Source organism: Bombus terrestris, chromosome 9 (assembly GCF_910591885.1).
Source record: "Bombus terrestris chromosome 9, iyBomTerr1.2, whole genome shotgun sequence".
NCBI classification, from domain to species: domain Eukaryota; kingdom Metazoa; phylum Arthropoda; class Insecta; order Hymenoptera; family Apidae; genus Bombus; species Bombus terrestris.
Window position 1 is genome coordinate 10,003,963 of NC_063277.1, and position 25,572 is coordinate 10,029,534.

The 25,572-nt window shown below is 33.4% G+C and overlaps 1 protein-coding gene across 1 annotated transcript in view; it reads left to right on the forward strand.

Annotated features, from left to right (window-relative positions):
- Nucleotides 1–376: 376 nt before the first annotated feature.
- LOC100644893 (neurotrimin) overlaps nucleotides 377–25,572 on the forward strand; it is a 322,978-nt gene continuing 297,782 nt past the window's right edge. The window contains exon 1 of the mRNA XM_048409027.1: nucleotides 377–525. Coding sequence (XP_048264984.1) covers nucleotides 453–525 — 73 coding nt within the window. The 5' untranslated portion in view covers nucleotides 377–452. The remainder of the gene's footprint in view (nucleotides 526–25,572) is intronic.

The window sequence follows — 25,572 nt, forward strand, 5'->3', positions numbered from 1 at the left end:
TTCACGTTATTAGGATGTCGTAGTAGTTTTCTTTCCTTTCTCAATTGTTATTGGTTAAAGCACTACAAGAAACCATTCTTTCATTACCAATATATAATTATACCAACGATAGTGAAGCACAAAAAGGTTAATATCCTGGAGAGTGGGCTGCATAAAATTTCCGGTAACGTGCTTAAGGGCGATCGTACTTTTTACAATCCGTTCGACAAATATCTGAAATCTTCTTTACACGGTGGGAAGAACGAGGCGTCTGTAACATCGGCAAGTGTCTCCCGTAAGTAGTAAAGACACGAAAGAGACAGGCACGTGGAAGCCAGGACGCATGCGTGTCGTGTTGCTCCTGCAGGACTTTGCACGACAAGTCAGTCTGCATCTGGACTCCGGCTCGCGTACATTTTCCGGCTGTGCATGTGAGTGACTTGGAACGAATAGAATCCTGGAGGACATCAACTATGAGGGTAACTACGCGTTATCTGGTCTTATGGAGCTCGTTGATCATTGTTGCAGCGACTCATCGATCAGAAGGTGAGTGTTCGATCGTCTGACTAAAATTTTCCAATTCTACTTTGAGATCTTTCAAGTAGATTCATTGTTAAAAATCTTGATTTGAAATCTTCTTTTCTAAACATCGACGGTGAAATAAAATTAAATGAACCTGGTAATCTGGATATTTTCGGTATTTTGAAACAGTGGTAGGTTGAACGTTACATAATTCCGCGATGACGCGTGGTATTTATACGAGAATCTCTTGTTTGGAGTATTAATGAGAAAACGGGTAAACAATGCAAGAACTTGGAGAAACGGATTAAGGAATAAAGGATACTTGCTGTATGCGTGTTGCTTGCACGCTATTCATTACGATTATGTAAATCCCGCGTCGCACAGTGTGCTGCTTTGGAAACCCTTTTTCGTAGAAAAGGATGTTGCAATTAATTTTCTTCGCTGAAAGTGTCGTAAATGGTCGCTCGGAATTATTTTATTCGTCTTGTTAGTGGCAATCATGTGAATGATGAACGTGGTTCCCGTAATCGACTATTTATTTTGCTCTTTTAAATCATAAATTAAATCCCATCGTAGAAATATTATTCGGGCAATTGGAGCGTTTCAATGTGCAAATTATAATATTTGTTCCGTTGTAAATATATATTTTGTGATTAAAAAATATTTGAACATAAAAATATTGACAGAAAGTTATGGAATTTGTCAAATTACTCTTAGAAAAGTTACGTTCTTTAATTTAAGTTCTACGAAAACACCGAAGCAAGCAACCTATATATATTATAATAATACAATGTTCATGTTTTATAGTGTACCGTTTCATTTTATCAGTGACAAAAATTATCCGTCCTTTTATGAAAATATCGCATTGAAATTATGATTTAAGTGAGAAATTATTTAATGCATATTGAGGGGCGGAAAAGTTCTCTCTGAATCTTTCACGTGGCCATTTGAAACTTCAAGTCAAAGCAAACTTTGACGTGAACTTTTTGAGAAGAACTTTCCACGAGGGGTCGTTCTAAATAACAACAAATATACCAGGAACTATGAGCAGCTCGTGTACGATGAATAAACATCTTGGATGTTTTGAAAAAACATTTAATTACATTAAAATGCTAAGAAGTGATAATTCTAATAACATTATAATATAGAGTATAAAATGTAACATCTGATATAACCTAAAGATTATTCAGTGATCTTATTTCGCTATAAATCATATACGCCTTATGATGTAAAGTAAAAAATAAAGCAAAATTTGTTAAAGCTTTTCAATGAATGCGTAACGAATAAATAAATAGGTGTTTTAATACATACGATTAGTAACGTACACGTGGAAAATTTTTAATATATAGGAACTTACTAAATTTAGATGAAAGATGACAATGAGAGCATTACTCCATATGAAGAATCGATCCAAATACTTTTCGAAAAACAACGATCGTATATTTTCACTTACGTACATTTTTTCGACTAAAGAATTTTATACGAATGTAAATTAATTTCATGAACAGAACTCTGTCTAAACATAAAATATTATTTTATTATTCTCGTATTCACAAAGATTGAAAACCATTTTCTTTGTTGTTTTAAAACACGTCGCTCAATTTAACCATAAAAATTTACACTTTTATGTGACACAGGTTTCACGTTTTATTACGGATGAAAAAATAATGAACAGTAGGTTACAAATAATTTTATTTTTATTCGACTATAATATAATGGATAATTATTCACGTTTAACGTAGACAGGCGAATATAACAACTTTGCGTTCCGTTTTATTTGTTTGTTCGTTTAAAGGTAAACTATAAATTAAGTCAGTAATACATGTATAACACAGCACATTATACAAAAAAAACCTTCTCTGTATACCTATATCGAGGTAGTACTTCTTACTTAAGGCGATGTAAACCTTTCTTGGTTCACAGCCAGAACGATATTTTTTGGTAGACGAATAGCTTCGATTAAAGTTACAAATAACCTCTGTATATTCCACTCTTTTCTACTGTAACGTTTTATATGCATAGAAATACTGCAATATCATTAAACAGCATAATTAGTACAGTAGTTTCATCCACGGATTGCTCGTATACCTGATATTCTGGGTCATATTCTGGGTTCGTCAGTGCAATCATTACATGTACGACCATTTTATACAAAACTGTATTATAATAGCTCTACATACATAGATCTATGCATATAACATACTGAAGCCTGTATTATTGTACGAATAATAACACTGATTTGAACGCAACTAATTATAATAGCTGACTTAGCTTGAACTAGATATATTAGCTATATTATCATGTGATAGTATTACGGATATATTTTTCTAAAAAAAATTTCGCCTGATCCTAAATCTTGGTAATTCAAACTTGTCACTATTCTTCTGCGTGCATTACAATGAATGTTTTTCTTTTCGTTTCGTTCAGGCAATTTTAATCTCCACGAGGAGATTATTTTTCGGTACAGTATACATTCTTTGTTAGAAAATGCAGCATGAATTACAGACACACTATTTGCCTCTATTGTTAGGTTACAATTTTCTAAAAACGAATAAATGAAATCACAAATTGCTACTATGGCTTTTCAACTGAACATTAATGTAAGGAGGAAAGACAATTTACGTAATTCAGATAAGATACAAGAATTTTTAAAATATAATATAATATTTTTAAATGTACGTAATATAATTTAATTCAGTATAACGAATCGCTATTGATACTATACAAAAGAAATATTAGCGTAAAGAAAAGAAAGCTGGCGTGATTTACACAAATCACAAACTACACGAGAAATTGCAAAATGATTGTTGTTTAAACATATAATATAATCTAACATAAATAATAAATATAATACATACAATTTTAAATATAATAATGAAAATAACACTCGAAGTGTTATACAGTTTTCTTCTGCGATGATAGTCCTTAAAGATAATTTATTCAAACAATTGCAATAGTCCCTTTAGTATAATAATAACTTGATATACGGTGTATTTCATCTTAGGGATGGATGGGATCTTGAAGGGGAATAAAGGGGGAAAATTTTCTAACGAGATAGGAATGTCGAATACAGGGAGGGAAAACATTCACGAGAAGTCAGTCTATAACTTTGTCCCACAATGGAAGTAGGACTTTCTGCGCCGTTGAACGGAAAGGATCTCCTAAAATTGCTATGAATGACGAATAGAATAACGCCATAGGGATTACATGCCTCTAGACATCCGTATTATTAATATTAAAAATTTCGTTTCTTATTCGCGACGCTGAGGTTTCAAATAATGATTATCAATTAATGATCACGCATCTCTGTTATTAAAATATATGGGAACTACTCTTGAATCTTTCAAAACTATAATTTTCTAAATATGCGGATACTTAAAATTAAACACAGGAATTTCGACAAAAATTTATTGCTGTAAGTTTCATCAATTTAATTTTGTTTAGTGATTGCCAAACTCTTGAAAACATCGGAAACTTGTTTATTTTATATTTTAGATGCTATATAGAAAATAAACATAATTTTTTATTTATAATTTTAGACCTTTTTATTTATAACATTAAGGTCCGTTTTCTCCTCTTAAAATTGATCTTGAGCTGTTACTTTATTTTCTTGTCTTGAAATAGTTAGCAGAGAAAAATTTAGGGCTCTGCCTGGTTAGGGCTACATTGTTCTTCGAAATTGGCCGTGATTTCTCTCCGGGGTAGCAACCCTCTGGAGAGTCAATGATTTGTGGTAGACAAACCCACCAGTGATTGACCGTAGCAGTGGTGCTGTCAAAATGAGCAAGAATTCAAAACGTAGTCAGCTTCGTATGTATGTCATTTGTACACATATGACGAGATAAATTAAGTGTGAAATTTAATAATTTTGTGAGAATAAATTTGCGTTTAATGTTTCGCCGCGATATCTGAGTCAATTTATTCTATCGTAAAAGTACCCTAATTAGAAATATCCGTTAATCGAATATTTCATTATCCAAACAATTTATAATTAATTTGCACGATTATCCACTCGTGATCTTCGATTAAAATATAATATAAAATATTACGAGTTCCTGAAAAATTCAATTGGATTAAACTCAGTTTTTAATGTTATTTATATTTAATTTATTTTAGTTTAATTTATTTAATCCTTAAAAATGAAAGGAATTAAGTGAAGGATTTCCTATCTTTTCTCATCTTATACATAAAATAAAGTTATTTGTTTCACCGTTATTTAATGAATAAATAAGTAAAACATTATACACTAACAATAAATAATCAAAAAATTCGCGGTCGACTGAAATATAGAGAATATATTTTATTATAATAATTTTTAATATCTGAACAACATTTAATATTCAAATAAACTGGAGCATTTAAAATGTTTAAAATCGATCCTCAGGCAATCGATTCCATGTGCTTGAAAATATTATGCAACCAATTGTTGTCAAAAATAAAAATTCGGATTTTTTGGTGTCCGTGAAACTTCTGGCTTGCATGCAGTGATTTTAAAAAATATATTTTCCAGTATGCTCGCGATCATAACAGTTTGCATCGGAACGGCAAGCAATTATACGAATGCTCGTACTTTTGGAAACATCATTGTCGAGCATCGCGAATTATTATGTGGGTCGCGTTCGTTTGTTTTCGCCGTAACGTTCCAGCATCACCGATGAGCGGGAGGGGGAGGACATTTTCAAAGGAGCGTGAAAAAACAAAGTGCAATCTGTACTGGCGCCGTTGGAGCCGTACATTGAAATTCACTGGTCCAAATTCACCGGGCAGCCAAACTTTTAAATTAAAAGCCTCACTAAAATTTGTCCTAATCCTGTTTAAATACAACGCAGCCAAGAGATTTGCATAGATTAACATCCGCGTTCTCCTATACGAGCCTTTCGAAACTTTCGATAAAATATTGTTAACGACCGCGGGAGGAACCGCGTTAATTTACTCATCACTGAAATCATTTCCCTAAATTATCACTATTTTTCCTCAATGAAACGAAATAAGGTGGCCACGTATATTGTATCCTTGTTACAGAATTGTTACAACATGAATGACGTGTTTTTCGAATTGCAGTTGTCGTTGTAACCTTGCAAGTATTAATCAAGAACCCAAAATTCACAGAATTTGAAATCTCTTTCTGTTCACTTGAAGTGTCTCTTCAGATATCTATGTTCATCATCATTAGTGAAGTCACTTAATTTCAACATGGACGAACATCGATTTAAATATCAATAACTTGATTTTAGATAGAATGGCTTTAAGTAAAATAATTTCCAGTATAAACCAACTCATATAAAATGTAAAATACTTTAATAAAATAGCGTATTATTATATTCAAAGGTATTTCATTGCGTGATTATTTTGTGATGTCATTGTGTTGTATAACTTTTAAGAAAAGAATGTGATATGAGATAAAAATACACGTTATGTCTCACGTATTTCGTGATACTACAGTTCCATTCGGAAGGATCTACTCTCGAGAAGCGAAGATACAAACTTTCTGAAAGCATAGCGGTACGCGGCAAAGATAATTTTATCGTTGAACTCATACCCTGATTAATTAATATTCAGCTTTTATCAATGGCCGAATGGAACTGAAAGAGAAGAATGTATGACTAAGTGGACGTCACGGGCATAAAGCAGCGGAAAGACGTAATTAAAATGAAATGCATAGGGACGTAATGCGTGGCATTCTTTTCTGCGAGAAAAATTCGTTTCTTCGCGATCAATTAGACCTCTTCTGTAAATAGTCGGTTTCGTTGATATATTTCTTATCAGTGTTAGTGTCGCTTCAGAATAATGATTTGTATTCTTCTCCTGAACATTTGAAAATGTGATTACGAAAGTATTCAAATACTCATAGACACATCCTATGGATATACTACGTGTGTTATACGAATTTGTTTTACATTTTGAAATATCGATAGTATGATCTCGATGATATAATCATACGATGGAAGATTAATATGTATACATTTTGTAAAGTTAACGAAGAAATCGTGGCACATATAAAAAGCTAACGTCAGTCAAATTCTTTTAAGAAAAAGCATTCTTAATATTCTTTTCAATACCTAAGAACGTTCAACTTCTAAGTTTAAGGCTGAAATTGAATTTAGCTTCTAACTTTCGATGAAAAGTCATTGAATTCTACTTCGCGAGACTCTCTAACGCCGAGAAAACTTCATCGAGAGAACTTTCCGGTTCTAATGTTTAGTAATGTACTAGAATTCTATTGTTGAACAGCTTTCAGTGTTGAACGAAACTTGATGATATTTTCGGAATTGTTAATTCTGAAATTAGTATATAATATAAAATACAATATCTTTCCAGAGCAATTTTATGAATTAGTTACGGTTAGAAAGAATAAATGTCTCTTTAATTGAAAGAAAATGTAGATGTCGTATATAAAAGTTTGTATTGTATTTTCGATTTCGCTTTGTCATAAATAATCATCCCCTACTACGGCTAGGTACTAACATGAACTAAAATTACATGTGCTACTTCTACCCAATACTACTAAGCCATCTCTTTTATATCAAGTACGTTATAATAATATTTCACTTCTGCTCGTTTCAAACCTGCAGTACCCAGTATCTGTCTTATAATATATGAAGGCCACAGGGGAAAGACAAGATAAGTCACATTTCCTGGCTTTTGTAGGAGAGCAATTTTAAAATTCAATACATCGTTAACCAATTTCGATATTACCATCTTGAAATCATATACGAGATTCTGTCACCTTCTTATAGATTTTAAAAATATCTTTTATCGTGTAATTAGCTGTATTATTTATCACTCATTTTTGTATAAATTTTCGTCAAGTTACCTATCTTTAGCTCTTAACTGGTTTCGACATGGAAAATTACAATGGATGATCACATGGATGGTTACTTTATTTCAGAAAATATTAACAATATATAACACGAAATAAAATTAAAGTTTTTATTCTAATTGTGAATGAAATAACTTAATTCAAATTTGAGCTGAGTCAAGGGGTTGTATATTGATTGTAAGTATGACTCAATGGCACCAGGAGAAGATTAAAAGGCTTACCATATATCAAAGAATCTAACAGGTCGTTCCCATTTTCAACTGAATCATTTTAAAACAGTCCCTTTTAACTACCATAATTTAATGATATGAAAATCAATAAAAAAATCAAAATTAAAAAATTCTCAAGGGAAGACTAGCCATTAAACTACGAATCTTTAAAGAAGTTCATTGTTTTACCATAAAAAAATAAATAAGGCAAAGATAAATGGAGATTTAAAATTTTCATAAATGCATGAATGTTCTAATTATCATATTTCTTCTGTATGGAACTCATTTGACGTAAAATAAATGTTCGTATTCACTGACTGATGTCAATCAAACCAATCACCGTAATACGGATCTGAAATTTTTCGCGTATCCCTGTGATTCCCTTTGCTTTTCATTCGTGACACTTTTTCCGTCCGTTGTGCGTCAACAGTTATGCAAAATCAAGATTAAAAAGAATGCTAACATTTCGCAACCTAATTCCGAAACAATAATACGAAAGACGCGGAGCGGAGAAACAATAAAACGTGCAGAGACATGGCACTAGAGGAGGCCAGTCAGCGGCAGTTTCAAACTTCATGTCACGGCCAGGTCCGCTAATTATTCGCGAGCACGCGAATGAGAGAAATTCCTTTCTCTTTCACTGTGAGTTGTAGGTGTATACAAACGTCCTAGGTGCACAGTGTTATACAACGCAGACCAATTTCCATTATACTACGCGCTTCTGTTATGCAAATGGAAACGCGTGTCGGGAGTGGTCGAATTCTTACACGATATTCGGAGCAAAGTCTTTTTGAACAAAGCATAAGACTTGGCCATGCATGTTGACGGATACTAGAGTATATATATCGATGTTTCTATGAAACATCAGATCGTGCATTTGCCTTCATTCTTTAGTAATTAAATTAGACAAGCTTTGACGTAAGCCAGATAATATTCTTCAGCAGGGGATGCTATGTGTTGCTTATGTTGATCGAATGAAAATAATGTAGTACATCATCGAGCAAAGATTTAACCAAATAATAATCTAACGTGATGTAAATATATTGAGTTGATTCGAAGGTATGGTTGCTGGATTTTGCTTGATTATTTATAACCAACCTCTCTTGCACAATTTAAATATTATTACACCTTTATTTGAGTAGTTTTAGACAGGAAATAAATGCAAAATGGAGGAGATAACTCCTACAGTGATTGAATAAATAATTACTGAATTCTGCTGGAAGAAAATCACATATAATAATAGATTAATTGAAGATTAATTAATAACGTGCTAATAGCATGTACAAAAAAAGTAGGGTATTCGTTAACAGGGCTGATATATGAATAATTTATGAATACTGGACTTGTTTGTGATTGATGGATTGAAAAATTTTACTCTTAATACTGCTATTAATAAGGTAATAATATAAAGACTTGAATAATAAATTTCGTTCCTCTTTATTCGTCTTTTGTTCTTCACATTAAGTGTTATTTGAGAGAACTAAGAAAATCTAGGTCACTATTCAATGCAATTATATTACAATGATCATACATATTCAGTAGAGAATTACTATTTGATGGAAGGAAATAATCGATTTCTCTTTTAAGCAGCCCCTCTATTTATGTTTGAAACAATTGTTATCTGTGATTTGACTGAAGAAGAATTAACTAATACAATTGGCATCTCTAATCATGTTCTTCGAACTGAGTTCCTTTTTTGATCGGGGCATTTAAATATTTTATGAATTTTTTTTACTCATTTCGCGCAGTATCTAATTGATTTATTTTAAATATATATTTATTCTTCACTTTCTCGAAATTTCCTTCGTAAAATTAATATTTGCATAATATTTTGGAATATTAAATGTTGTAAAACATTAAAAAATGAGGAAATTAAGACACTATTAAGGATGATAATTATGAGTTATTAATTGCACCAAAATAATAATATAGTATAATTCAAATTCCTCCTGAAATGCTTTATTATTTGAGAAAATATAGTTCAAGAAGCTTACAATATTACAATATTACTTTTTGCAAAATAGCCAAATTTTTTATTATATTCTGTCAAGTTAAAAAGGCGATGCTTAAATAGCTTCATAACTCTGAACAAATTGTATCACTTATTTGCCTAAAAACACCGTACGTTTACGTCAGCGGCAACAGTTTGTGTCATATACAAAGTTAATAGGCAGAGAAAAAAAAAATGAAATGAAAATATTGGTCTGTTTCGTTCAATTGTTGGACCGATTGAAAACAGCACAATCCAATATAAAAATTCCTTGGTTAGAAATTTCGTTAGAGAAAGCTTCGTGGGTCACTCGGTGTGTACTGGAACAAGGAAAATTCAATTAACTTTGCAAATTTCGACTGACGTATTTTATGATTCATGCGCTCACAAATATTTGCACGATATTCTATTACTTTTCTGGGGTGCTGCAGCTGCACTTTTGCTCAAACCTCCTGAATAATTGTTTGCATGTGGCTAATATACTGTAGAATACACGACTGACCAGAGTGCAAGTGCAGCTAAATCTCGTTCAAAGGCTCAACCATGGATTTACTTATCTTTCTTCCTCTCTATTTTACTTTCTACTTCTATTTGTATGTCTATGTAAATATAATTATATATAGTACCTCACGAAAGTATTTCAACACTTACCATTGAAAATTTTCATGCGCATGTTATGTGGATCATATATAAAATATTTGACATTTTCTTAGCTCCATAACGAGACACGACTGTCATGATTATATTGGTCATATTTGAAGTCAATCTCAAAACGCGTATGGAAGTTACAAGACATTTATTGATATATAATCAGACTATACTATACTCGATAAATAAGACAGATACAGGTGAACATTCTACTTATGAATCCAAAGTTGTTGGATATAAAAATTTCAACATTGTCTCACCACAAGAAAGAAATCTGTTTTATTAACAAATTTTACATGTTTCTCCTTAATTCTCTTTACCCTTAATTGGGTAAAGAGAATTAAGGAGAAATTTATTCGAATATTTATTTTATAAAATTATTATTTGATAAAAAATCATAATAAAAACACGGACTTTTTGAACAATACATACTTGCACTAAATAGCTTGTAGCTTCTATCTACAGTTTTTCTATTTCAAACTCTACCAATATAATTATGATAGTCGAATATCATTATATTGCTGTGCAAATTTAGAAGGACATACCTGCTGTTTTCGCTTAAATCAAGTCATCGCGTCCACAAAACAAAAATAGTTTATCTACATGTATATTAAATAAAAAAAAAGCTGTATCCGCATTGGAACTAAAGATATAACAGTTTCTGTTTCGGAAGTCTGTGAAATCGATGCATGGTTGTTAAAATCATTTTTCTTAAAACCAGCTTTTGGACAAATAATACACCTATTTGAATCAAAACGAGAGTAATGAAATTTCAAAACGTTCCATATAACACACATCATAACATTCATGGATGGTGTGAAGGAATGTTTGAACTCTTTCACGTTCCACTGTACGTGTATTGAAATAAACATTATACGAAAGGATAGGAAGGTCTCGTCGGATCTGTTACGATTGCATGGAAATTCGAGGTTATCCCAATTGAAAAACAATTTACTGTAACTGTTCCGGGGGCTTTGAAGCCGTGTCAGCTACAAGACTCGATGCTTCGATAAAAATTTCAGTTTCATCGATTCGTTGATCCGTTTAAATGCGATGAACGCTACCGCGCCGTTCGTCGGCTAGTTCGAAGCCGCTTAGAGATATAAAATACGGATCGCGCGAAATTGCCTAGAATTTGATTCATTCTCGTTAAGGTATCGAATGGTGTACCATCAGCCCTCCGTGTTTGGTTTATAATAAAAAGGTATAGGTTCGTTAGCTTTGATTTTACGTTATAGAGCGCGATATGAATCGCAATCCCTTTAAAAAGCTTCAAGATAAAATGATTTGTACTCGTCATCGAAACTCTACATATGTGTTCGGGTATATTTATATAAATATAAATATAAATATATATATATATATCTTTTAAGCTTAAACACTTGGTTGGTCGTTCCTGTGTTTGCTCGTTTCATATAATTGTAAATGTTGGGTTGGAGAATGATGTGCAAGAGATTATAATTTAACGAGACCTGTAGATTATTTTATAGTTAGAAAATTCAAGACAGAATGGAATGTTTTACAGCAGAAACTTAAAATTGTCGTAAAACACGTAGCTTTATATTTTATGCGAATGTTCAGGGATATAAAATCTGCAGTGGACAGAAAAAGTATTTGCACTTATCCTTATTTTCCAATAAAGCGACTTTTTATCAAATTTTATATACATTTCATTTTCATAGTATCAACGTTTTTCTAGTCATATGAAAGTACTGTAAAATCATACGAAATTTATTATACTTGGTGTTAATTTCTAAAATAAGTAAAATAATATGCAAATATTTCTTGTAGCCTCCATATATATAATAATATAAAAGAAGGGAATATTAATTACATGTTCGCATAAAACTGAAATTTGAATAAAGACTATCTAACATAACTTTGAAAGATTATAATATACTTGTAATATGCCGTACTACTTTACATTTCATATTTTATATACTTCTACATTTACGTTCATTCCTATCCATTCCTGCATATTTACACTCATCAGACATACATAAAATACAGTCGAGTAATTAACAAAAGACTAATTCAAACCAGAAAACTACGTCCTTGTAATTCCCCTAAAATACATATAATTTCCTTTCGGAGACTGCGGTGCAACCGCGTAAAAGAATAATGGCTAGCGTAGTCAATTTTCCATGAAAAACCTTAACGAACGTGCTACGTGCCGGGATACGGTTCATTTGTCGACGCCAACGATTTCCTGAATCGTTGCAATTATCACGGAGGACGATTTCGTGTCCGGTAGAATACGGTCAGAAGATAAATATTTCTACTTTCTGGTACAAAAAAGTAACGTAACGATGAACGTTTTCCGATGTCTGAGAAAACTTTCGTGCAAGAAAAAAGATGGTCAAGAGCTACGTGTAAGATTTCTCGTTCGTTCGAAATCAACAGGCGATGAAGAAACGAAGCTTGATAAACTCCCTTAATAGACACGTACCACAGTGTATTCAACGAAAATCATTATCAGCGTGTATACTAGGGGCAAGTCTGATGCGATCGAACGATCGTTAAAGTTAAATTGGTTCGCTAATTAATTTCCACGCGGTTGCTCGTAACCAATCGTTCTCTCGTTCCTCGTCGTTTCTCGTCTGGGCTTTTCGCGTTGTTTTTAACATCAGCTGTTAATCGCCGTTTTATAACGGCAATGAAGTGTTTATTGCGCGCCACGGGGACATCGGTGTCGACGAAAGTTGGTACGAACGGATGTCGCGGGACCAACCGGAGGCTACATACAATGCTGTTCCACTCCTTTTTATCGCTCGCAGGGTTTAAGGTGAACCAGATACGAGCTTTTAGGTTAAAATTAATTTCCGCCTTTCGCGACAGATGTTTGACACGCATACCACCACTTTACGCGTTAACCGGGTCATCGCTTAATCAGAAATTTCTATAATCTAAAGAAAGAGTTTCATAATTTGTATCGCAAAATTAAAATTTAATCAAGACAAACTAATTCGAAATAAGTCGATTTCAATTTTTTTATTGATGAATATGATGTAAATTATTTTCAATAGAAATGAAATAACTAATAACTAATTAAAGATCGAGGTTGAGTCAACGCATTGTAATTTTTCTTCAATCAATTTATGTTATCGGAATCGAAGAAAATTTGATTGACAAGTTAATGTATCTCCATCGGTTAACAGCTTAAAACTGTCTCGACGCTTGGTTACATTCGTCAAAGTGTATTTCAGTTACAAAATTACGTTCGAACTGCAATTAGCTTCCAAGAATTCTTTTTTTACTTTGAAATGAAAGTTACAATATCTCATTCTACAATAGTTGGAAAATACTTTTTTTCTTTCTTTCTTCAATCTGACACAATAATATTCTTTTCGGCTGATAGGGTATGTATACCGTACATGTACTGTATTGTATACAGCACACAACAATATCCTTTTCTTTCAAACATCATAGGTATAAACAATCAACCTGCAGTTTCCTGACATTTCTGTAAGTGTACCGAAACGTGTCTATCGACCCGCTGAAAGATTTGAATGGCCAGATCAACACGAGCAGAATACAGAAGAGGAAAACTGCGTCAAAGAATCTATTCAATTTCACAATCAGCCGCTGAAAAGTGTAAAACGTCAGCTGCAAGCATTGTTTTGCACGCTCTAGAATATCGACACGGCCACAATCGCCCGCTTGATAGCGATCCCATTGAAGTTTAACCACAGGTGCGCATATTGGAATTTTTATGTTATTAGAAGTTTGTTGAATGATTTGTTGAAATATTAACAAATCTCTTTACAAAGCAACTTATGAGGGAACACTTGTAAAAAATTAAATGGTGAATGTTAAAGAAGAGAACGCTGGAAAAGATTGGATATACGAAGATAAAAAGATACTATAAGAATTTGATAGAAAATTACATGGTCTAATAAGGATTATGCATCTACATTAATTAAGATTAATTATTTAATTATGATTTGAAGTTTTTACTTTCCTTTTACCTTCTTTACTGTTTTGTATTCTTTGGAAATTTCCTTCATTATTTATATTTCACACTCGTGCATATACACTTTCACTGTCAATCAAATTAAAGATTAGTGAAATAATTAAGAAATAAATTATTACTGTATACAATGATATATAATGATCATACAAAATTACACATATTTATAATTGTAAAAATATTTTATGAATACATCATCGATGTTGACTCAATGCATTAAAATCTATTGTAGTATAATCTATTGTATAAGCGGAAAATACCCAAATAGGGACATTTACATTATCACCCAATTTAATTGGCCAATTTAGTCAGAATTAATCGGCATAAATGGATATAAATTAACGAGGTTTATTTATCATAGCATAGGAAAGGTTGCAATATTTAAATACGTGGAATATTTGGGAATTTCATTAACTGAATTACGATCACAATAAACAAAACAGATATCAAATTATTGTTATAAATAATCATGTATACGCACGAGATGATCTTATTGTGGTTTGTTTTTCACTGGCGAATTCATTCATATTACTGACAAATCCTTTATTTTGACATTGTAACCTCTGGATAATTACGATTTATCGTATACTTTATACTTTCAACGTTATTATCAAAGTTTTATATTAATTTACAAAATAACGAAATCCGATCAAAATATGAATTTCGTGAACATCATAGAAACATGCATTTCTCTCTCTTTGGCCGGAGTTTACTTAAATTTCTCGCGACTCTTATTTGTATGAGGAAAGATCTTAAGAATTCTAATTAAGAGGAGAGATCCTCGTTACTCCGAGATTTAACTAACTCGGAGTTTTTTTACAGTTGTTCTGATTCCTCGAAAAATTTCAATGTGTCTTTATTAGCCATCTTAAATCGTACGAATGTTTCTATTACTTATGAATAAAGTAGAAAAAACTTGCACTTTCGTTGAACGATTAACGTAATTACATTTTACATTTAATTCGGCGAGTCCATAAATGTATAACTCCCAGACAAAGATTAAGTGTAATTAAATATTTCGCTTGGAAACATAAAATCTATATACTTATGTGTTACGCTAGAGTACCACATCATAGCTCCACGCCATAATATACCGCAGTTATACCAAAATACTATGAAAAATACAATTATCTCCAAAGAAAAACCTGGATATCATATTGACGTAACAAATTATTATCATATTTTGTTAGTTCATCCATCTAAGGTTTCCCTTTTCATAGCGGAAATACAAGATAGATTATCCCTTCGCAGTAATTGAGGAGTCACGCATAATAACTCACACGCGCTACGACGTAGACACGAAGAGCTGAAAGGACGGGCTATCGGTAGCACCGGAACCGGATGCTCTTTGGTTGGTTTCTCGCTTTCTCCGTTTATAGCAACGACCTATTGTTCTGTAAACGAAAGGCAACACATAAACACTACAAATGCTGGGTGAGTTTCAACATTGAAAGAATGTCTTAAACTTCGGCAATCAACGAAAAGAAGAATCGATTGAAAATATCAATGTCATCTTGGAATAAAGAAGCAGCAACAGAAAAAGAAATGGAGAATTTAATACAATGCTTTCTTCGATTCTAAGAATATTTATGATTTTCATCTATATGTATCCTCGTATTATTTATTGATGATAAAAAGCGATTAATAGTTAAAGCTATGAAAGAAAAATTACATCAACGCCAATCAATACGTACATAAATATAAATGAATAATGAATTATAAATTCAATGTTTGAGCGAGTGCTAATAGCAAGGAATTAAATAGATTACGATTTTCTTCGTATTTTGTATTTCACTTATAACGTATTTCTTACATCTATAGAACAAGCTAAAGAACACTGAAAAAACGTTAAAAAAAGGAAATTAAAAAATACGCTATAATGCGTCAATAATAAATTTGTTTTAATGCCTCCCAAATGATAAAATTTAAGAACATCAAACAACTTACAATTCGTAAATCTGTTATGTAACATTAAGTTTATGCCCTAATTTTATGTATAGAATGAATGGAGGTAATCAGTTCTGTACATATATATATATAATTTATTGCTACGAGCATTTTGTATGCCATAAAATTTTGTTCTCAAATCTAATCTGCTAATCTAATTTCAACTCAACACGAACTTAACCCGGATGATCGTAGACCTAACATTTTAATCCCTTAACAGGCATTTAAGTGGAACCTAATACGTTGAACCAGTTCTAACCTAATATTCTAATCCAGTAGACAATTGCTAATTTAGATTTAATGTCTGTACTCAGGCACATTCCTCTTGACGATCTAATGTGTCTAATACGAATTTAACGCTATATCCTGTCCAACTAAATCTGGTACGGACTCGGCACCTTAGCATAAACTCAACAGGAGTTTAACACCTTAACCTCGATATGTTTCTGGTATAATGTGCGTCCTATTCTATCCTTACCTGTCTGTCATAGACTTAACACCTCAACCACGTATGATGTATTCTAACACCTGAAACTCAAATATGACGTAGCCTAACAATCCTACGTCTAACATTAGCCTAAACTTTGAACATTAGTCAAGTGACCATATCTATTTATCATAAATCAATGTTGTTATTTATCACAATTAATATAACATCGTTATCCAATTTCATTGTAATTTCAGTTATACATCATGCTAGGTTTGGTTGATGATGATATTGCGGAAAGTTTGCTTCTATATGAAAAAATAAATTGGAAATATTGAATAACATTTTTCCATGTGAATTTCCATTTAAGAGAAAATTCAATTTAGGATGTGGTTAGCTAGAAATTGTCTTGTGCAAAAATAAATGAAATTTTTTCTATGAAAGTTGATTTTGAAAATTTGCAACTCATTCCAATATAGATTATCCGGATCTTTCATCAATCTTCTATCTAGTATTTGTGTGATATTTAAGTAATCAATAATGTTTTGCAATATTCAAAGATTTTATTATACCTCGACAAGTTGTTTTCTGGTTTATTGCATCATCAATTAAGTATAACACAACATAATAAAATTAACGAGAATAGCGATAAGCTACTTGTGTTGAATACTTTTGTCACAAAATTCGTGGAACATATCATTCATGCTAGTAAATAATAAAGTACATTCCACTTCGATAATTAACTAAATATATTTATAAGTTTTAAGCTTAAAATGAAATTAATTAACTACATGTATATTTTCCGTGTGATATCCTCTAAAACGAAAGCCAACAAAAATCGTTTGATCATAAATGGATCAATTATAACAATTGACTATAGACCTAAATCGTCTTCAACAATTATAAACTTATAGTAGTTCACTCTCTTCAGCAGATTTGCCAATAGACAGATTATACATCACTATCTGTCGATAGATAGTGTAACAGAACAATCAATCACTGGATGCAATCGGTCGTAGCTAGAAGTTACCTCAATTATATAAACCTCTGAACTACTCTCAATTTATCACCAAACTAAACATCTTCACCGCAAGAAGCCTCTTCTACAAAAATCACCGGTTAACTTATCACCAGTTGCTTCCTCTTTCAATAAATCATCTCATTCTAGCCGAGCCTCAATGAGGTCTTAATTTTCACCATTTAATCACTATCTGAGAATCAGACGCTATATAGAACTAAAAAAAGACGAATGAATACCAAAAAGGGAAATTCTAATAAGTCCATTGTAAATGTAATTTTTAGATTTCAAAATTAGAAATTCTTATAAATCTCAAATAATGAAAGAAAATAATCGTTGAAAAAATATATCGAATGATATATATCATATGTCATATATCACATGACGTGTGACATATATGAAAATTATCTGAATTAAAATATTCTATATATATAATAGTAGATGTGCCACTTCGACCAACAATACACAACATTGATGTAGACTTAATTTATTATGTTCAGTAGGACGCATTCCTTCCACTCGCCTTGTTTTAATTAGGTCATTTTATAAGTAATTCAGTCTTAAGTCTTCGTACACTAAATAAAAATAAAAGACTGTTTGTTGACAATTAATAATTCATCATCATCTATTAAGTTTTCTATTTCAATTTTATAAAACTCTGATATTAACCACTACTATTATTTTAATCCTCAAGTGGCATTGCTGAATCCTAAATGATCTACAATAGTTTGGATAACTGTAATTGGTAAATTTGGAATATTCTCTGGAACTACACTGGAAATGGTAAATTTGGTATATTCACTGGAATATAACCCAAACTGTTACATAGTCATATATGATGATATCATTTAACGGTTAAACTGTCAGGAAAATCGCACTATTTAAGGGATGATTTAGCAGTTTTGCATGCATACAGTGGCTACGAAAAGTATTTACATACTCTTATTTTCCAGTGAAGTAGTTCTGTATCAGGACCTACATTTCATACTATATTAACTTTATATCCTCGTATGAAAGTTCCACGAGTTGATACAAAATTCATTATACTTATACCCAATTAATTAATATGTAAGTTCTATAATAAATGCAATCATACGCACATACATTTCGCAGTCACTGTATGGTACAAACGTTTGATAGCGTAACTTATCGCGTATAACGCAATTGAACACGTGTACGCAGCAGTCTGACGAACACAGAAGGTCGCATCAGGCTTATACACATATAGATAAAGGACGATTGGCGAGAGTGGCAGAAAAGAAAACGTGACGTTCTTTGGGCAAAGTAGGAAGGCGCCAGTGAAATTTAAAGTGCGCAACCGAGTTTCCTCTGGTCGTAGAAGAGCGAGTGTAAAAGGCAGCCGCGAGACCCGAGTCCTTGTCTACGAGTTCTCGAGTGTTCTTCGTTCGTCGTTCCACGTTCTCCTACTCGTCTTCGCGTTCGTTACAGTCGTCATCGTTGTCGTTAGAGCAGCAGACGAACTGCACAAGACCGTTATAACGTGACGTGTGTGACTGCTGTTTCACGATGAGGAGCGTTCAAAGTTTCTCCCCGTGACACGTGACGTAGCTATGCGACCGCAACGCGCGTATTCATTATGACTTCGGTGGGTGAAAAGGGGAGGGCGAGGGTTCGACGGAACCCTGAGTGGGAGGAAATTATGCCGCGTGTCTCCTTATGCCCCAATACCTTCGTGGCTGGTGATGCATAGTTACGTGACACGCTGAAGACGGATAACTGTTACGACGATAATTCACCACGTTCTATGAATTATCGGGAACCGTGCAATCTTCGTCCAACAATTCACGCCTCTCCTGTCGAATTAACGTTTTTAACCAACTAATGATGAGTTTGTCGGAAATTGTTGGTGACAGAGTGGCTTTGATGAATAACTTGAGTTTTATGAAAATGGTTTCTTTAGTCTTGTTAGTTGAACCAAGTAAGGAATCATGGTTGAATATCGTATCGATCTACTTTCTCCTTATATTTTATCAACGCTTAATACGTTAATACCTATTTCTTCTTCTTAATGTATTTGGTAACAATTAAAGAGAGAACAACATTTCTTAATATGTACTTTATCATGTCCATTTATTGGACACACGGGGATTTATTGTTTGCACCTTAAAATGATTATTGTTAAAATCTCAATAATTTAGCTATGCTGAAGTTTCTGTGATAATAAAAGTATATATTTTAGAAATATAGAATATTTTTAAACGAAAGTTTGGTAGAAATTATTGGAGCAATCTACACTTTCCAAGACGTGAAGCATAATATACATGATCGAAGAAATACACGAAGAAATTCAAAATTTCTGGAGTATTTGCTTTGTTATCGCCGTATCAGGAAATAACATACTCTCGCTTTACCACACTGGATACCTCGCTCTAACTATCGCTTTTCGAGTTTCCCCACAATACCTTTCGGAATTCACCAGTTCTCCACGTTGTAGGATCTCATAACGTATATATTCCTGCTCGCTCTACCATATGCGTAACATTCCCCTTTGCCAATGTAAATTCAGTTTTACCACGGTTGGAGCAGCTTGTCATACATAACTTACAGTACAACGACGAGCAACTCTGACAAATAACATTGGCGCATTAAATCTTGGACAACGTTGTTGTCAGGTCCGATTCATTGTTCAACTTAACGTTTCACTTTTGCAATCTGTCTAGATTGCCTCACTTTAACAGCAAAGCGCACAGAGTGAATGTAGTTAGAACAGTTTTGTCGATTCTTTGACTTTATATAACATAAAATAACATAGTTAAAAATCAAAATGATTTGTTAGATCCAAGGATGTAAGCCTTTTAAAACAGCTTATTATCTGACAAGATCCTGTAGAAAACCATATTTGATATGTATCTTTCATATTTTAATATGTTTTAACATTTCAATATTATGACAAGCAATACTTTTAAAAGTACGATGAGAGTGGGACAATGCATTCATGACTAAACAAGAATATTTTCATATACAATAGTTAAAAGTAGAAAGCACCTGTTAGATGTAAAAGTACAGCTGCAAAGTTTTACAGAAGCCAAATGTTAAAATTTATGACAAGCAACATTTTTGAAATTATGATGTAGATAGAAACGTATTGAACACCGCTATCAAATAAAAGTACAATTATGATAATATGAAATTAAGTGATAACGTGCTGAATTTTACTACTGATTTCCCGTAAAAGATAAGGAGTGTGACCTATCGTATTCTTCGTTTGTGATCTACAACTGGATTCACTCTCCTCTCGGTTTTCTACCACTTTTCATTAACCAAATCTACAAATCTATCTAACCCGCCCGGAATGAGCTGCTTCGTGCTTTTTCCTTGATCTTTCCTTTATTTTTCCAGTTGACTGTTCTTTTTCTCTTGAATCGTTTTCTCTTCATCTTCACCGCCGCAGGTTCCTTCCCTCTGACGATGCTGAACGTTAATCACCCAGCAAGGAGATCGATCAGCGATTAATGAGAAACGTCGACGGGTTAGAGGGTGGAAATTTACACGGTTCGCTCTGCCGCGGCGGTGAAAAAGCGCTTCTTTCCCCTTCTTCTTTTGCTTCTTCCTCTTCTTGAATTGATCGATCCAGAATCCTTGCCACCTTTCGAATCTATCGCGCCACGGCTGGTAATTGAGCGTTAGAAGTCGGTGTATAGAAAGGATTAGCGCGAAACCTGACTGATTTCTGTAATTCACGATAATCTTTCCAGGTATTGCCGATTGGCTCGTTTAATAAGGAGACTGAGTAAATTGCCAAGATATTATTATCAATATATAGTGACGAACAAAAGAAAATTTTTAATTTGAACCTATGTATGTATACGAGCATTAGGAATTTTGCTACTAAAAATTTTTTATCCCATTGATAATGGCATTTCTTCAGGGCTCATTAGTTTGTCATACATTGTTGTTAATAATGGTTTTATTTTTTAGAATTATAATGATAATAGTAATAATTCTACTTTATATTCCGAAATGATCGAATGAAGTAACAAAAAACGTATGAATCGTAGCTAACAAGAATTACGCTTATATCTTCTTGATATTTATACCATGAAATACGCGAATAACCATTGGGGGAGTTATTAAACGTATTGCCAGTACAAATGTGTGATTAACTGTGCTTCGAAATTGCTCGATGAACTGTTATATTTATGCGATGAAATGAGCAGACTGCATCAACTTTGCTAGAAAACATATGACATTAACCATACTCTGATATTACCGTACATATCAAAAGCTAGTGAACTATTCGATTTATAGGAACTAAGTTCATATAAAATTTATCGTCAATAGAACACAGTTTAACCAGGATAAACAAAGTCATATTCGATTACGAAATAGTAGATATTTATGGCGATTTAATGGCTTTCTGTCCCATAAAATGAACAAACTAGTGCTATCGTGAGATTTGAATTACGTTCGACATTAATTGTTGTTTAACATTTTACATGACTTATAGTGCTGTTAATTTGAGAATGCTTAAAAGCTAGAAAGTCAGTTAATGTTACGATTAAATTTCTCTCTATCGTCGTGCATTTTTATATTCGAATACGTAAATAGTAAGAAGATGTAATAAATCTAATGTAATATTCATTAAACTTTTTAATTAAAAGATATTTCAATGCCCTTTGGTAAAGGCAACTTTCTTTCAAAGTAACTTTCTTCGCTTTCTGAGAAGTGTTGTACACAGTTTCAGCAATCTTGCAACAAACTTACAAAATTTTAGGCTAAAAACTTTTTCCTTTCTTGTACAGTTTCGAGTATTTCGTATATTTTAAATAATATACGATTCTGATTTATTTGCTATCGATAAACGAAACGAATAGACGTAACGTATTACGTCATTTATACATATCAATCTGTAATTGATCTAATTTATTCAAGACAATATTTCTCAAATTTTGGTAGAACCGAAACTAAAATCTGCATTTGAAGCTGTTGAATAATTCATTCAATAATAATAACTTCAAATGGACAGTACATTTTCGCAAGGATTATTTTTAAACAAATTGCACATCAACAGTCGAGTTATCGCTGTTCATTTAATCTGGCGCCATTGGAATCGATTTCTGTCCATTATCGTGGAAAACGGCAGTACCGCACGTAGCTGAGAAATTTCAAGCATTTTAATCTTAGCCGTTTATCCGGCGAGAATAAGACGATTTAGATTTGCTCGTGATCCTCGATTAAAGACGAACAACCTAGCAACGATTCTAGGAGGAGAAATTCACCAAAGGTATCTCCTTTCTTCCACCAGCCAGTATTCCGAGTATGGCCAAGTCTCTCACTAACGATCGATCCGGAATTCACACTGCCATCGAGATCCAGGTGATTTCGCCGCCCGATTCTCTTGTCTTCAATGGCTTCCTGAACAGAAGACAAAGGCCTTGCATTTCCTCAGATTCGCACTGAATGACGTCCAAAGACGTTCAGAGACATCCCGATCTGACGTGTTTATTATAGTTGACGGTTAATAGATGTGCAGCTTAGTGATTCTGAAATAACATATGATCCTTCGGATTACTGATTAATATAGACCGTTCTATTCGTTGTTCGTCGATATCAGAGCTGACAATGATATCAATAATGATCTATATCATTTTGTTGCAGTAGTACTGAATTTCTCAAACTATTATTGCATTCGGTATATAAATTCATTTGACGCTTTTATGAGAAATATTAAGATTTTAGTTTCATAACTAAATCGTGTCATGTAAATTTAATCATTAAGATAAAAATAACATATTTCCATAAATGTATGAAAAGTATAAGCTTATGTACATATAAAAGTATATGACATACGTATGTAATTATTTAAAGAATATCAGCAATTATTTGCTTATCTGCAAAAACTACTGAAAAAGTGCTTTTAAATTTAAAGTGGACGTATATATAAAGACAAAAAGTAACTCTGAAGTAACTATTTTGTTGGTTGCAAGAACCTTACATTTTATAAGGTTTTTACAAACCTCATAAAGTGACATATAGGAATATCCGACAATGCAGGTTGCGCGCATATGTTTTCTTTCAAGAGCGAGTTGAAATGAATTTTGAACAATATTAAACTTACAAGAATATTAAATAGAAAAATAATATGACAAATTAAATTAGATTATCTTCACGTATTTACTATAATATTCCTACAAAAATTGTTAAGTTAATTAGCTTAAAACCAGTCAGGACATATTCATTATCTGAGGCCAAACCTACATGTCACTGTAATTTCGCTGAATGCTTGCAAATTATTTTAATCCTCAAAGAAACATATAACTCGATAATTAAAAGCTTTCATACAACCACGTTTCCGGTAATTAGTCCACGTTTGGAAAAGGCTCGATTCATTGCCATATATCTTAAAGCAAACACACACTCCCACTTTGCTCAAACTCCTATCCCTCTCTTTCCATCCACCATTCGCAAGCTACAAATATTTCAACGATCCTGGGTTTAATACTCCCCGTCCAGGCCAGATTCTAAAACAAGCGTATGCACATTCTGTGCCCGTTTCCATGGCCGGATACACGTGTACGTTCTGAGCCCTTCCTCGGGAGCACAAACGTATAAATCTATTATCGCGCGACGACGTTCACGACATCCTTGGGGAGGATGATCGCAAGAGGAACAAGGGAAGGCAGAAACGGAGCTAGGAGGAAAGCAAGAGAAACCGATTTCGAATGGTCCAAAGCGAGACCACGAGAGAAAGACAAACTACGAAAAAGTAGGCTAGAAATAGAGAAGGGACAAGAGAGAAAAAGAGAGAGAGAAAGACGTAGTACACGGTCGGGTCTCGGTTTTCTATGTTGGCTGTTGTTCAAATGGTCTATCCGACGATAAAAAGCGATGCACGTCTTTCCCTGGAAATCCTCTACTTCCGCGAGATTCAAACGCGCACAAGCCCGAACGTGTGGGCGGGGGCGAGCAAAGAGAGAGAGAGAAGGTTAGAGTGAATAGAAAGCTCGACGACCCGCGCCCATCGTCGGAGCTTTTCGCTCTCTCGTCTCGCGTGCCCTCTCTTCTATCTATTCGTCCAAACCAGCTCGTGTCTCTTTCGTTCTCTTTCTTTTTCTTGAGCCTGAATCCTCGCACGGCTATCTCTCGATCCGTCTCAACCTCATCCTCTTCCTTTACCACCCCACATCACCCACCTTATCTTCGCGTCCGATGCACCGAGAAGAAATGTGTTTGTATTTGGATTCCGGCCAGATAATCTGCGGCAATAAATTTCTATATGTACAGTGCTATGTGATTGGTTTTCTCTCTCTCTCTCTCTCTCTTTCTCTCGCATAGGATATATATATACACACCTTGGTAACCCTTTATTCTACGATTTCGGTGCCGATAGATAGGCGACAGAGTGGACAGAGAGCCACGGCACGTGGACGTTGTGCGGTTCTTGTTCGGATCGTGGACGAATGGCTGGCTACCTAGCCGAGAAATCAACCCCTAATTCGTTTACCGCGCGAGAATCTACCGTGGACCGGATCTCTCCGCCCATCCGTGCCGCGGGTATGTCTGGAATCGTAAGTGCCACTCTCTGTTGCCTCTGGCCTTCACGCTGGCTTGTTTCATGGCTAAGAGGAATGATAGTGGCGTGTTAGTTCTGTCGATGTTCTTTTGAAAGACGATATTTGCTGTTTAATAATCTTGTTATCTCTTTGGTAAATGATCGTAGAGTTTAATATTTAAACACGGATCATTTGTTTCTAAGAGGAGTATTAATTCTTATTTCATTACAATCTGGAGAGGGATTTTGAAAGCTTTAGTAATTGTATATCCTTCGATTGTAAAATATATGTGTTATATTAGATTCATTTTCATAATGAAGTTATTTTATAAACAAAGGCACTAAGTTATATAACTGAAAGATTACATGTCTCTGGTAATAGCAAAAAGAGAGACTGTCTGTATATTCTCTATTTAAAAGACAGAAGACTGAGAAGAAGGTTTCATAAAAGATTTTCTTCCTAAAGGACAGAATTGAATTTGTGTGCGTCCTATTGTATTGTATTATATTTTCGAATATTTTTCTGTAA